The sequence below is a fragment of the Acanthochromis polyacanthus genome, chromosome 17 (assembly GCF_021347895.1).
Source record: "Acanthochromis polyacanthus isolate Apoly-LR-REF ecotype Palm Island chromosome 17, KAUST_Apoly_ChrSc, whole genome shotgun sequence".
NCBI classification, from domain to species: domain Eukaryota; kingdom Metazoa; phylum Chordata; class Actinopteri; family Pomacentridae; genus Acanthochromis; species Acanthochromis polyacanthus.
In genome coordinates, this window is record NC_067129.1 from 9,105,594 (window position 1) to 9,119,563 (window position 13,970).

Here is a 13,970-nt window from a genome sequence, read left to right on the forward strand (position 1 = left end):
TCCTGTTCCAGCACCACCTGGTCCAAAGCCGCCTGTTCCTGTTCCAGCACCACCTGGTCCAAAGCCTCCTGTTCCTGTTCCAGCACCACCTGGTCCAAAGCCCCGTGTTCCGGCACCACCTGGTCCAAAGCCTCCTGTTCCTGTTCCAGCACCACCTGGTCCAAAGCCTCCTGTTCCAGTTCCGGCACCACCCGGTCCAAAGCCTCCTGTTCCGGTGCCGGCACCCCCTGGTCCAGTGCCATAACCACCGGGTCCTGCTCCATAGCCTAAAAACAAATGTTTTTTAGTGTTGTCTGTCTTTATGTATATTTATATATATTTACTCTGTATTTGTGTCAATTTTTATCATACTTTTTGGTGGTTTGCCAGTACCAGTACCAGTACCAGTGCCCCGTCCTGGACCTGTACCATATCTAGAACCTGGTTAACAGCATAAAAAAAAAATCAGTTCACCAAGAAAATTATGTTTGAATGACTCACGCTTCTTTTAAATCAAAATTAAACATGTTCACTAATGTTACCGACACAGTAAGTTCTTTGCAGCGGCCAACGTACCATCAGGTCCCACACCGCCACCATATCCGCCCAGCCCGCCACCAACTCCGCCAGAACCTACACCTCCTGGACCAGTTCCAACTCCAAGAGTCCCAACACCCCCAGGACCACCACCGGTGCCTCTGCTTCCAGCTGTGCCTCCATAGCCTCCAGGTCCAGCTCCATAACCACCCGGGCCAGCCCCGTAACCTCCGGGTCCCACACCATAACCTCCCGGACCAGTACCAAAGCCACCAGGACCAGCTCCATAGCCACCAGGCCCAAACCCACCCTGTCCTCCATATGCTGATGAGAGACAAAAACAGCTAATCAATCATGTAATGACTTTTATTCCTGAAGCTAAAATAAGTTTAATTAAAGAGGAGAGTATAATTCAACAGTTTTCAGAACCTTTGCCTGGTTTTCCTGTTCCTTGTCCTACTCCAGCTCCTGTTGGGTAACGAATGCCTGAGAGGGAACAAAGTATATAGCTGTATTGTAAGTTGCTTCAGTCATTTGTCACTGTAACTTGAATGTTAAGGCTGGTGTTGCTCATCATACCTCCACCTGGTAAAACTCCAGCTCCAAAAGCACCATAGCCTGTAAATGATAAAGTGAGAGAAGTATAATGTAGGAATCTTGTATTTTGTCACACCATGACCTTGTATGACTTGTGAGAGATCAAAACATGACAGCAGCTCACTTTTTCCAGGTTTTACGAATCCTATTCCTCCTCCATTAGCCCCAGGTACCAGGCCTGCTCCTCCAGGACCTCGTCCCACTCCTCCAGGACCTCCTCCTGCAACTCCACCATCTCTACCAGGTCCTCCACTTACGCCTCTTTCGACAGTCCCATCTGGTCCATATAGTACATTTACAAAATAAACAACTAATAGATATTTACACACACACATACATGCATACAAAAACTGCCAGGATGTACCAAAAATCTCTCCACAACAGTTAACAGTAAGTGTAGAATGAGATGGCAAAACTACCACCTTTGGGTGGTTTTGGTGTTCCTCCTACTCCACTGGCTGCACCTCCTGATCCAAGTCCAGTTCCAGTAGCAGGACTGTCTCCTGTTCCTGCTCCTGCTGCACCACCAGAAACACCGCCTGCTGGTCCTGCACTAGTAGGGCCCCCTCCCACTCCTCCTGTACCCTGTACCACCTCTCTCTGTCCATCAGGACCACCTTCTCCATCTCCTTCACCTGGTGTGTCACCTCGAGGGACGCCTGCAGACAGAGCCCAGATGTTCACCAGACCAGTTTTGAGTATAGAACTAAGACTGGAACCAAGGACTGAGTCAAGAACCAGGGAATCTATTCTACTGGGAGCCTGGTATGTGATTTGCAAACCATCTTTCATGTTTGTTTTTACAACTTAAAGGCATTTTCTGTTCTGAAACATAATGAGCAGCATTGGAGTGTGAACATTTTGACACATTGGCCTTTTAGGGTAAAGAACTCAGTTCTATTCTCAATGTGTAACAGACGTGGATGGATAGATATTTAGCTTGTTATTACTACTCCTTGGAGGTCATTTCCTGTGGGTAATTATCTCTTTTAGTAAAATGCAAGCAGTATAATTAAGTTATCCTGAAACTTGAGTTGTAAATAATAAAGAAAACAATCTGTTCTACTTATTCACCTGGGGGTTTGAGAGGTTTGGCGCCAGGCAGTGCCCCACTTGAGACATCACCACCAGCGCCTGTAAAAATATAAGTCAGGATCAAAAAGTAAAATAAGGAAATGTTTTTGTAAACTACCAACACAAGGTCTCTACTGAGAAGATGCAGAAACTAAGTAAGACACGAGGAAAAGAACTGCTTTACGCTACATGTATTTATTGGGAAATCTCACCTCCAGGGGGAACTCCTGTACCACCTGAATGTTGGAGAGGAAGAGAAAACCAAGAGAGAAACTAGAGTGACAAACTTAAAGCCAGTTTTATAAACACTATAGAGACTGCAGCATCGTTCACATCTTGTGCATTTTTTCCAAGTGTGTGACACATAAACTGACTTACCAACTCCGGTCCCAGCTGTTGAAACAAGAAAAAAAAAAATACTGGTTAGAGAAATCCTGACAACAACATGAATACTTTGCTCTAATGGTTTATGGAGGTTTACATACCGCTTGGCTGTACAGCCCCACCAACAACTGTAATGACAGAAGCACAGATTGTCTTATCTTAGGAGCTTTGGCAATACATTTTTTAAATTGATTTATTGATTATGTTTGATGCTTTAGTCATCGTATTGTCAGGCTGCCATGCAATGTTCTTTGTCAGTTCTGTAATAAGAAGTGCAGGAAAAACACCCACACTCAGGTTAAAGTAAACCAGTGACAGATTTGGAAGCATTTAAGTGGAAAAATACTGTGATCCGCACTGAAATTGAAAACATTTGTGATAACATGATGTATCACTGTTTGCTTGGAGGCTTAAATTAAGCCTGTACTTTTTCAAAATCATTTACTGTATTGAACAAACTTAACTTTTCACAGTAGCATCTCAGTGTTATTACACTTAATGCTGACTTACCAGGGGAAGCTCCTGTAGAACCTGTAGAATTTGAGGAAAAAATTGTCAGTCTTATTCTTTCAAATACAAAGAAAACATGTCAATTTGCTGATCATTTGTAGATGTTGCATATTTAGGCTAGTTAGAGCATGGTTCAGTATCACTCTGAATGTCATCAGAGTTGTGGATGTTTAGACCTTGCAGTACTGACAACCAAATCTACAGTCCCTATAAACGTATTGATTTTAAGAACCCTCAGTAAATATTTCTATATTAACAGCACTGAAACATTATTGGATTGTAATCACACACTCCAAATGCTCAGCAATACCAGTATAATACAAAGGTGTTTATAAGTTTATTTTTATAACACTTTGATTTGCACCATTTTCCCCCATTTGTTCCCAAGTTAAGTTGCTGCATTTTCAAAATGCATTTTGAGAATTTTGCAACCAATTACTAACTGAAAGAGGCCCACAGTATGTAGATTCTGGGGGATTTTCTTCCACAAAGTAATGGGATCGTGAGTGAAAATGTGCAGTGCCGTATAAATGGCCACACGGTGGTGCTGTCCACACCAAAATATAAGAAACACTGCAGCAAGTTCAACTGAAATTTGCATAATGTTTAAAGAATATCTGGCTGGCATTGCAGGAAAACAAAGAAAGAAAGGGCAGAAACATAACCTCCTTGGTCTATGTAAAAAGAGTGACACAGCTACTGAGTACACTCTGAGAGAAATAGATGAACATGAAGTATTTAAGACAAAAAAATTCTTACCTGGAACTGTGGTCCCATTGAGTCCTGTTTTATAGATAGAAAGTACATTTAAAAAGAAAACATACAAGTTGGAAGACAAAATAGCAGGGATGACAGCATCAAAAATGTTACTAATATTTCCAAAACACATTTGACCTATTATACGTTAGCACCTACATATAGCTGTATTTTGAATCTGTAGCATTAATTGTTAAAATACCTGGTTTTGCTCCAATGATGGGGATCCCTGTTCCAGCCAGGACATCTCCATCACCTCTGCCACCCACTGGTCTGCCAGCTACACCAGTACCTGTGTTTTAATGTGAGCATTGTCAAGAGTGGACACCTTTTTAAAGGAAATGCAGTACAGTATCGCAAAAATATGTGAGCATAACTGTAACAAAGATTTATTTAAGCTATTCTAAGGTTGTAATGTTTTTTCACAGGTGTTGGCCATAGAGTCTGTGTGCCATCCTCTGTTAACTTCAGATCATTACATCATTTGACCTGAATATTTATGGTAATTGTTGCCATGTTTCATTTGCACAAAGTCTTTGAATGGTTTCAAGCTATGAACAGGTTCTTGTGAATCCAGAAAGCTTCACACACCTTCTCCTCCAGGACTCCCAGATCCCTCTATCACACCGCCAGGACCACCATCACCTAAAAGATCGACAAAATGTTAAAATGACTAAGATTAGAAAACAGTATTTTAAGTTAAGAGTGGAAATGGTTTGTTATTTCACTTATCAGATAACAAACACATTAGACTCAGAGAAAAACCAGTGTAGAGTTGACAGGTTTTAAGATTACAGGATGTGTTACAGCTCCCACAGAATTGTCTCACCACACTTCATTTACCATCTTTTAACCCTTCTTAGCTCTATAATTACAAAAACATACCAAAACCTCTATAAACAAATGTATTCTTGCATACTGCAGTGTTTCACAGATACCTTCTGATGTTGGAGCCGCTGTGCCTCCTGTAGCTCCAGGTCCTCCTGATCCAGCAACAATAGATTATGATAAATACATTACCTAATTGATAATTGACTGACTAAAATTTGAATTCTTATCCCCTGAAACAGAAGCTCACCACTTGGTCTAGCAGTTGTCCGTGTACCAGTCCCAGTGCTGGTTCCATTCACTCCAACGCCAGTCCCTGTACCTGGTCCTGCAGTGCCAGTCCCTACTCCTGTCCCGGGAACAACTCCACCAGTTTTCCCTATAGTTTATAAAAACAATATAAACAATCTGGGAGTCGAAAAAGGATCTGATAAACTGTACACATCATTTCGTCTTTGTTATGGAGTATTGTCAAGCTTCACATTACCGTATTTAGCAGCTTTAGATCCAGCTGTGCCATAGCCTGAGGATCACAACAAATAAGATGTTTTAGAACTATTGATGATTAAAGTGATTAAAAACACAGTAATTAAAAGAAGGTGTTCATGCAGAGAAAAAAAAGCAGCCAATGTGGCTGACAGAGTTAGTACGCTGCAAAGTTACTTTTGATTTAGAAACCAAATACACTTTATAACACTGCACAAACATCAGTGTCCATAACTAACAATATAAAGACTGTAGACAAACTAATGTCAGATGCATAACATAATGTCTGGTGGCTGTCAGTTTATGAGCGATATACACCAGCCAAGTAGAGAAAGTTGACCCAGTAAGCTGTTTCAGATCAGCTGTGAACTCATTTCACAACTATGTAAATGGGACGGTTTAGTATTTTCCCATACTGCAATATACATTTTATCGAATATATAAATGTAAATAACCTATGTATGAAATGTCGAACTTCACAGAAAAGTTTAAAAACACACAAAAAAACCAAATGATAGCACAGCATCATCATATTTTGTTGTATTACTATTTAATTACACTTCACTATTACCATGTATTGAACATGATTATTTGTTTCAAAGGTCATTTTGCTGCAATTTAAACTAACTGTCAATAGAATGAGAAAAAGAAATAGATGATACTCACATTGAATTTAGGCTTTTAACATGAACTTAGCATAAGTATACATTACTACACAGACATTATTGAAAACCAACCTCCAGTGCCAGTTCCATAACCTCCTGTTCCATAACCACCTATAAAACACAACATAAAAGATCCAACAACACATGAGCAAAACTACATACAGTGGTTAAAAAGTTATAACACTGAAAAAAATACTGGCAAACGCAAAAGATAGCAGCACACGCATAAAAATAAAAAAAGTAAACGAGTCACCTCCTCGTCCTAGTCCACCTCCAAGTACCCCACCAGCACCTGCTCCACCGGGACCTTCAGCAAAAACACAAAAAGATAAATTAGCCTTTTTCAGGAATCTTAATGCAACATTCATCATGCTTTTATAAAACAAGAAAGGAACATACCATATTTAGCAAGCTTTGATCCAGGTCCATAACCTGTTAATAGCAGAAGAAATTCATTTTAGGGATCCTACAAAGTCAGAATTTAGATTAAGCAAAATTTATATTAAAAAAAATTAATATGTCCCCCTAAACCTGCTAAATGAAATATTAGAATTGTAGAAACCTGTTCCATATCCAGCACCTGGTCCTAAGCCATAACCTCCACCTGGTCCATAACCAGTCCCAGCCACAGGCCCATATCCACCAGGTCCATATCCACCAGGTCCATATCCTCTTCCAGTCCCTAGTGCTCCTCCAGTCCCTGGGCCGTAGCCGCCTGCTGCTGGGCCACCAAATCTTCCATCTAGACCAGATCCAGGGGCTCCGCCACCACCAGGCAGCCCTAAAAAGAAAGGAGAAGCAAGTTTGTCTCTCATAAAGGCTCAAAATGTATTTAGGCTTTAAATAAACATGTCTTGAACCCTTCTTCTGACAACGCCTGCCATATTTTTTCTTTTTCTATTTGTAAACATGTTTTTTAAAAATATATTTTATTCTAAAAATAATGTGTATATCGCACCATATTTGAGAGACTTGGGTCCCCCAGGATATCCTGTGGGAAAAACACCAGACAATTGAAAGATGTGAACACCACGGAAGGAATTCATGTGAACACGTGGGCTCAGTAATATGCTTGATGTGCACACATCCAGTTCTGTTGATTAGATCCTGTTATTCTGATAAGGCTGCTGTACGTTAAAACTTTGCTAGTCAGTTATTTAATATTGACAGTTCATACATTTATCAAAAAGGAAAAGAATCAGCAATTAATTAGTTACTAATTATTCCCTTTAAGTTTACTCAGGTACATGTGAGTTGTATGTTTAATAATCTTTGTGGCTTGGTTTGTTCATTACAGTTTTGAAAGAACTGTGACAATGTTGTGCTTGTACCTCCAGCACTGCCTGGTCCAAAGCCACCTGGTCCACCTCCTGTTCCAATACCAGAACCAGGTGTCCCAGCAACCCCTACTCCTGCTCCAGGTCCACCACCGGTTGTTACTCCAACTCCTCGTCCAGGAAAGCCTCCACCTACTCCGAGCCCAGAACTAGGACCAACTCCACCCCCAAGTCCTCCTGCACCCAGGGCACCTCCAGCACCTCCAGGAAGACCTGCACAGAGCAGCATTTTCTGAAACAACATACACTAACCAGCACTATACTGACAACAAGCTATTTTTTGGCAGACATCTTGTCATGTTACAGATGAATTAAGTTTATGTACAGTTATAAATAACATTAATAGAAGCTGTATGGGTGACTGTAAATATCATAAAACCTACATACATTTTTAGTACAAAGTTGTTTCTTACCATATTTACGAGCTTTGGCACCAGCATAACCTGCAAACACACAGGCTATTTTTTTAACAAGCACTATATTCACCAGTTGATCTATTTGTAATCAGGCACCGCCTTAATTAAACGTGTTTTCTCTTTTCAGCTTACCTCCAGGTCCATAGCCAGTGCCAGCACCACCAGGTCCTACTCCACCTGGTCCATAGCCAGTTCTAGCACCACCGGGTCCTGCTCCACCTGGTCCATAGCCAGTTCCAGCACCACCGGGTCCTACTCCACCTGGTCCATAGCCAGTTCCAGCACCACCGGGTCCTACTCCACCAGGTCCATAGCCAGTTCCAGCACCACCAGGTCCTACTCCACCTGGTCCATAGCCAGTGCCAGCACCACCAGGTCCTACTCCACCTGGTCCATAGCCAGTGCCAGCACCACCGGGTCCTACTCCACCAGGTCCATAGCCAGTGCCAGCACCACCGGGTCCTACTCCACCAGGTCCATAGCCAGTTCCAGCACCACCAGGTCCTACTCCACCTGGTCCATAGCCAGTTCCAGCACCACCAGGTCCTACTCCACCTGGTCCATAGCCAGTGCCAGCACCACCTGGTCCTACTCCACCTGGTCCATAGCCAGTGCCAGCACCACCAGGTCCTACTCCACCTGGTCCATAGCCAGTGCCAGCACCACCAGGCCTGACTCCTCCTGTACCTATTCCTGGACCTCCAAGTGCTCCACTTAACATGCCTTTAAAATAAAGAACAGTCCTGTTTAATTTGTTCTGATATTAATAGTTAAGTATAAATATGAAATACACTTGCCTGCAGTTGTTTAATTATCTAATTATTCTTACCATATTTACGGGCTTTGGCACTGGCATCATATCCTGAAATGCAAATATAGTAATCATAAACTGTCTGTTGAATTACTGCACACAGTTATTAGTGTTAATAGTGTATCTTGAGCTATTACTATATATAATTATCGAATAAGTTTTCCAAAACCATAGATCTTCTGATTCATAGTTACCTCCAGGTCCTGTTCCTGTGCCTCCTGGTCCAAGGCCAGCACCACCAGGACCATAGCCAAGACCACCTGGCCCAGTGCCAGCACCACCAGGACCATAGCCGAGACCGCCTGGCCCAGTTCCAGCACCACCAGGACCATAGCCGAGACCGCCTGGTCCAGTTCCAGCACCACCAGGACCATAGCCGAGACCGCCTGGCCCAGTGCCAGCACCACCAGGACCAAAACCACCAGGTCCTCCTGCTGTGCCAAGACCAACACCAGCTCCAAGGCCTCCAGCTACTCCAGTGCCTCCAATGCCTGGAGAGATTACAAGTATTTTTAGTGGAATTAAATGCATCCGCTTTTGATTCACCAGGTTATTTTTGTATTTTACAAAGTGTACAAACATGTCTCACCATATTTGCGTGCTTTGGCTGAGCCAGGTCCATAACCTGTGGAATGTACTGTATAGAGTTACTGAAACACAACATGACCCAGTACCATCCTAAATCATATTTAACAATGAAAGGAAATTTCAATGAAGGAAATTGAATTGTTGGCATAATTGTTAAAAAATATCCAAGGACTAGCTATTTATATGAACAGCAAAATAGAGCTGAAAAAGATCCACTAAAGATTTACCTAAACCAGGCCCTCCTCCTGTTCCAAATCCAGGTACTGCTCCTGTCCCGCCTCCTGTTCCAGCTCCGCCTCCAAATCCAGGTACTGCTCCTGTCCCGCCTCCTGTTCCAGCTCCGCCTCCAAATCCAGGTACTGATCCCGGTCCACGGCCTGTTCCAGCACCGCCTCCAAATCCAGGTACTGATCCCGGTCCACCTCCTGTTCCAGCACCGCCTCCAAATCCAGGTACTGATCCCGGTCCACCTCCTGTTCCAGCACCGCCTCCAAATCCAGGTACTGCTCCCGGTCCACCTCCTCTTCCAGCCCCACCACCCAAAGTTCCTCCCTGGCCAAGTCCGCCACCTCCAGCTCCAGCTCCACCTGAAGTAAAAAGAAAAAACAAATGAAGATACAAAAATATCAGTACTGAGTATTTAGCTACTAACTTATTAGCTGATGGTTTTGTCCTCTTTTTTTCCAACACATTTGTTCGATATAAAGTTGACACCTCAAGGAATATGTCCATACCATATTTAGCTGCAAGTTTGGCTGGATTCTTCGATTTTCCTGCACCTGTGATTGAAAAGATGAACAACTTTTCATTTTGGCAGAGTTCTACTCTATTATTGGCATCATGCCACATTATATCCAGGAGGAGACTTTTGTTTTTGTATCTATTTATTGCATTGCATGTTGCTGTGTACCTGATTTTGGTGATATGAGAGGGTATCCACGAAAAACCCCAGGCAGCTGCTGTCCACGACCATCTAAGTTAAGAAATACACCTTACACAGATACTCCTGCTATGTACTGAATCATGTAACATTCATTATTCTTGATGGCTCTTTAAATAATAAAAATCAAGTCATGTACAACACACAATGTCTGATTTAAATATTACACAGCTTGTAGTTCTTGGATTTCATGACACTTACTGCCTGCTCCTCCTGTTCCAACACCCCCCTGACCGAGTACACCGGTCCCTGCAAAGAAAAAGGCAACAATTTTTATTTTTAGGCTTGTACACCATGCCAAGATGTGATGCCCCAGGGTTCATTAACATAGACGCATACCAGTCTGAGGACCAAGTCCAGATCCTGTGGCCACTCCAGGGAGAACACCACGGCCTCCAAAACCTGAGCAGAGAAGATGGAAAAACACAACTTTTTCAGTAACCACACAGAATCTCTCGCAGTCATACTCATATGTTAGCATATTGTTTAGTACACATTTGTATATGTTTGTCATATGTCTTCTGTGTTACAGCACACCTTGTCCTGGTACAAATCCACCTTGATAGAGTCCGGGCACTCCAATACCTGTGTGACACCATGCTCATATTTAGGATATATTGTCCCAACATTATCAGTGTTTCTGGTTTGTTTTAAACTTAAATTGGTACTGCACATCATTAAGAAATTAATAGGTTTTGCTGTTTAGATGTTTACCTGGAACTTGTTTTGATGCTTTTCCACCACTCTTTCCTCCTGGTCCTCCCCCTGTAGTACCAGTCTGTGGTAGCAGTGGAGCTGAAACGCGAAAAAGTCGCATTAGTGGACAAAACGTTTTGCATACAAAGTGTAAATAGCAGCAGGGCATTTTTCATTCACCTGGCAATACAATACACTTTATTTGAACAAATGTTAATGTCTGTGCATTTAATCTTTAAGAACAAGTTTTCAATTGCAGAATTTATACAATATACTTATGTTGTTCTTTACACTATAGTGACGATGAGTTTTGTGATCTACCTCCGCCAGGCACAGCAGCTCCACCCGGACTCACTCCTCCTGGTCCAACACCTGCACCACCAGGCCCAAATCCTGTTCCACCAGGCCCCACTCCTGTACCGCCAGGCCCAAATCCTGTTCCACCAGGCCCAAATCCTGTTCCACCAGGCCCAAATCCTGTTCCACCAGGCCCTACTCCTGCACCACCAGGCCCAAATCCTGTTCCACCTGGCCCCACTCCTGTACCACCAGGCCCAAATCCTGTTCCACCAGGCCCAAATCCTGTTCCACCAGGCCCTACTCCTGCACCACCAGGCCCAAATCCTGTTCCACCTGGCCCCACTCCTGTACCACCAGGCCCAAATCCTGTTCCACCAGGCCCAAATCCTGTTCCACCAGGCCCTACTCCTGCACCACCAGGCCCAAATCCTGTTCCACCTGGCCCCACTCCTGTACCACCAGGCCCAAATCCTGTTCCACCTGGCCCCACTCCTGTACCACCAGGCCCAAATCCTGTTCCACCTGGCCCCACTCCTGCACCACCAGGCCCAAATCCTGTTCCACCTGGCCCCACTCCTGCACCACCTGGACCAAATCCTGCTCCACTGGGCCCATAACCTGTTCCTCCAAGTGATGTTACAACACCACCTGAGGTGAAACAATGCAAAAGTCAATCTTATTTCTTTATTAAAGCTGTGTGTTGTTGATTAATGAACATGAAGAGTTGTTACCTGTTTTGGGAGGTTTAGGACCAGTTCCTGGGTATTGAATTCCACCACCTGGTCCATAACCACCTCCATAGCCACCTGTGCCAGGACAGATCTTTGTTTACTACGCATATATTCTTGAAGTTAAGCATTGTATAAATATTTAACTTAATTATTTGCTTAAGGGGAAATGAATCCTGGCCAGTTTATGATGCGTTTGTGAGGAGCTTTTCTGTATCTGCTGCTCAGTGCTTTATTTCACACACATTGTTTAGACAAACTGTGGTACGTGTATCACAGAGACCCAGAAAGTGTGCAGAAAGCCCACATGAAAGACACACAACAGATGTGGACAAATGAAAATCACTGACCCCCAGGTGTGAGGCCTGTTCCAACTCCCTGACCTCCACCAGGCCCAATGCCTCCTGCTCCAAAGGTTCCTCCACCCACTCCCCCTGCTCCAAGGCCTCCATATCCTGGCGATGAGATAAAAGAGAAGCAGTACTGCCTAAATTTGCTCATGCGACATTAAACACTAAATCATGCATTAATGAATTTAACATGTCCCTTTGCAGCTCCGCCCTTTTCTAATGTTACACATGAGCAATGGTTGCCCAGGAGAAACCTCACAAGGATTAATTTGACCTCCATGAGGGTCTCTGTTTGGAATGTGATTGTTGTACTTTTAAACCTCTTTAATTGTCTGTAGGGTTTGTCTGTCATTGGTTCAGTAACATTTACATGGTTTTAGAGAGGGAACAGAAGCCTTTGTTGTGTATAATTAATGGAGCTGCTGTACATGATGCTTCATACATAAACTTAATTCAGTCATTTCTGCTTTTACACTACAAGTGAAAAATGTATTTTGTTGCAGAAATATAGTCTAATTGTAAGTACCTCCAGGTCACTGTGTTCATTTGCACAGTTTTGACTTGACTTTGTGTACTTTTGAAATTATCGTCCGGTATTTACAAAGCATGCCTCACATTGCTTGTTCAGGTGAATTAGGATGTTTGCATCTTGTTCTTCAGAGTGGAGCAAGGAAACACACAGACTCAGTGTACATTATTTGTAGTGTGGATGAAAATCATGTTCAGCTGTGATGGTCAGACTTTGGGTAAACTGGAAAATGTGACATATGTGTCTGTTTCCTGTTCTTGCACTGACCCATTTTTTCACCCAGCAGTATGATGGGTGGATTTCAAAAGGTTCCACAAAGCCGAGGCTTAACCTCTTAAGAATCGTTTGGATATTATCACCAACATTCTTCACCCCGCACAGGCAACTCACATGTTTTGGGGATAAAAAACAGAGAGGCCTGAAATTCCAAAGCAAATCAGTCTTTCTGACTGACGTGATGACTTCCGTCCTTTATCAGGGGCCTGCTATGCCTAATGCATTGGCCTTTATCATTGAATGTGTGTATAAGTGTGTGTGTGGATGAGGGTGGGTGGCCCCCCCAACAATGGCTTATAACCCTGAGGTAATGAGGAAATGAAATAATGGTACATGTATGGAGTTCTTATCCTCCTGCATTGAATTGACCAGAGGAACAATATTTACAGTAGGGGGGCTGACCACGGGCCAGTGTGTGAAGCGAACTTCCGCTTATTGTGAAGGTCGCATGACGCAAATAAATACAGCACGCGATATTGATAATTGAATATTACCTCCAAATGATGATTGTGTTTGGAGCCTTAAAAATGTAGTGGTATTTATCCAGCTGTGCAATATTTTGCTAATTTCTAACAAATCCATAGCAATACTAACAGTTACTGTCTGTAGCTACTCCCACTGTACAGTGACTGCTCTTGTGTATAGTGAGTGATGTTTTGTGTTGTTTCTCAAACATGTGACGACTGATTTTCCTCCTTTTCCACCAGTTCATGAGTGCAGGAGAGATAAACCCTTAATGCTTGATCCTTTTAAGAAATTGAAGATGTGAATTTTATTGATGAGCTACAGATGAGTCACATGTTAACAGATAAACCTGAACCCGTTACACCTATAGAGAGGAGATTCAGTGGCTCCGTTATGCTGTAGGGGGGATTTTAGTGGCATGGATGGAGTAAATTTGTGCCCTTAAATACAGCAGTCACTTCAAATCAATACAAGGTTGTCGTGAAACATGTCTCTCTTAATTAGAGTGGCCTTTACCTTTAATTGATACCCATCTGTATAACCCCATACCTGTCCCTTGACCACCAGGACCAGTGCGTCCTGGTCCAAAACCACCTGGACCAACTCCTCCAGGTCCGGTTCCATAGCCTCCAGGTCCAACACCACCTGACCCTACTCCGCCCGGTCCCAGTCCTCCTCCTACACCTCCAGCTCCCACTCCTGCCCCACGAGTGCCATA

The 13,970-nt window shown here is 43.2% G+C and overlaps 1 protein-coding gene across 1 annotated transcript; it reads right to left on the reverse strand.

Annotated features, from left to right (window-relative positions):
• Positions 1-1,559: 1,559 nt before the first annotated feature.
• On the reverse strand, positions 1,560-8,290 carry LOC127530641 (uncharacterized). Its single transcript, XM_051937899.1, has 5 exons — positions 7,702-8,290; positions 7,148-7,366; positions 6,775-6,807; positions 2,918-2,928; positions 1,560-1,772 (listed from the first exon to the last, which is right to left on the reverse strand). Exons 1-5 carry the CDS (start codon positions 8,288-8,290, stop codon positions 1,560-1,562), a joined length of 1,065 nt encoding a protein of 354 aa, XP_051793859.1.
• Positions 8,291-13,970: the final 5,680 nt, after the last annotated feature.

Excerpts from the sequence above, each read along its gene's own strand:
- LOC127530641 (XM_051937899.1), bottom strand. The coding sequence starts at position 8,290 with ATGTTAAGTGGAGCACTTGGAGGTCCAGGAATAGGTACAGGAGGAGTC. Across the intron at positions 7,367-7,701 it reads CACTGGCTATGGACCTGGAG|GTCTTCCTGGAGGTGCTGGA; the intron begins GTAAGCTGAAAA and ends TGCTCTGTGCAG. Across the intron at positions 6,808-7,147 it reads TGGACCAGGCAGTGCTGGAG|GATATCCTGGGGGACCCAAG; the intron begins GTACAAGCACAA and ends TTTTTCCCACAG.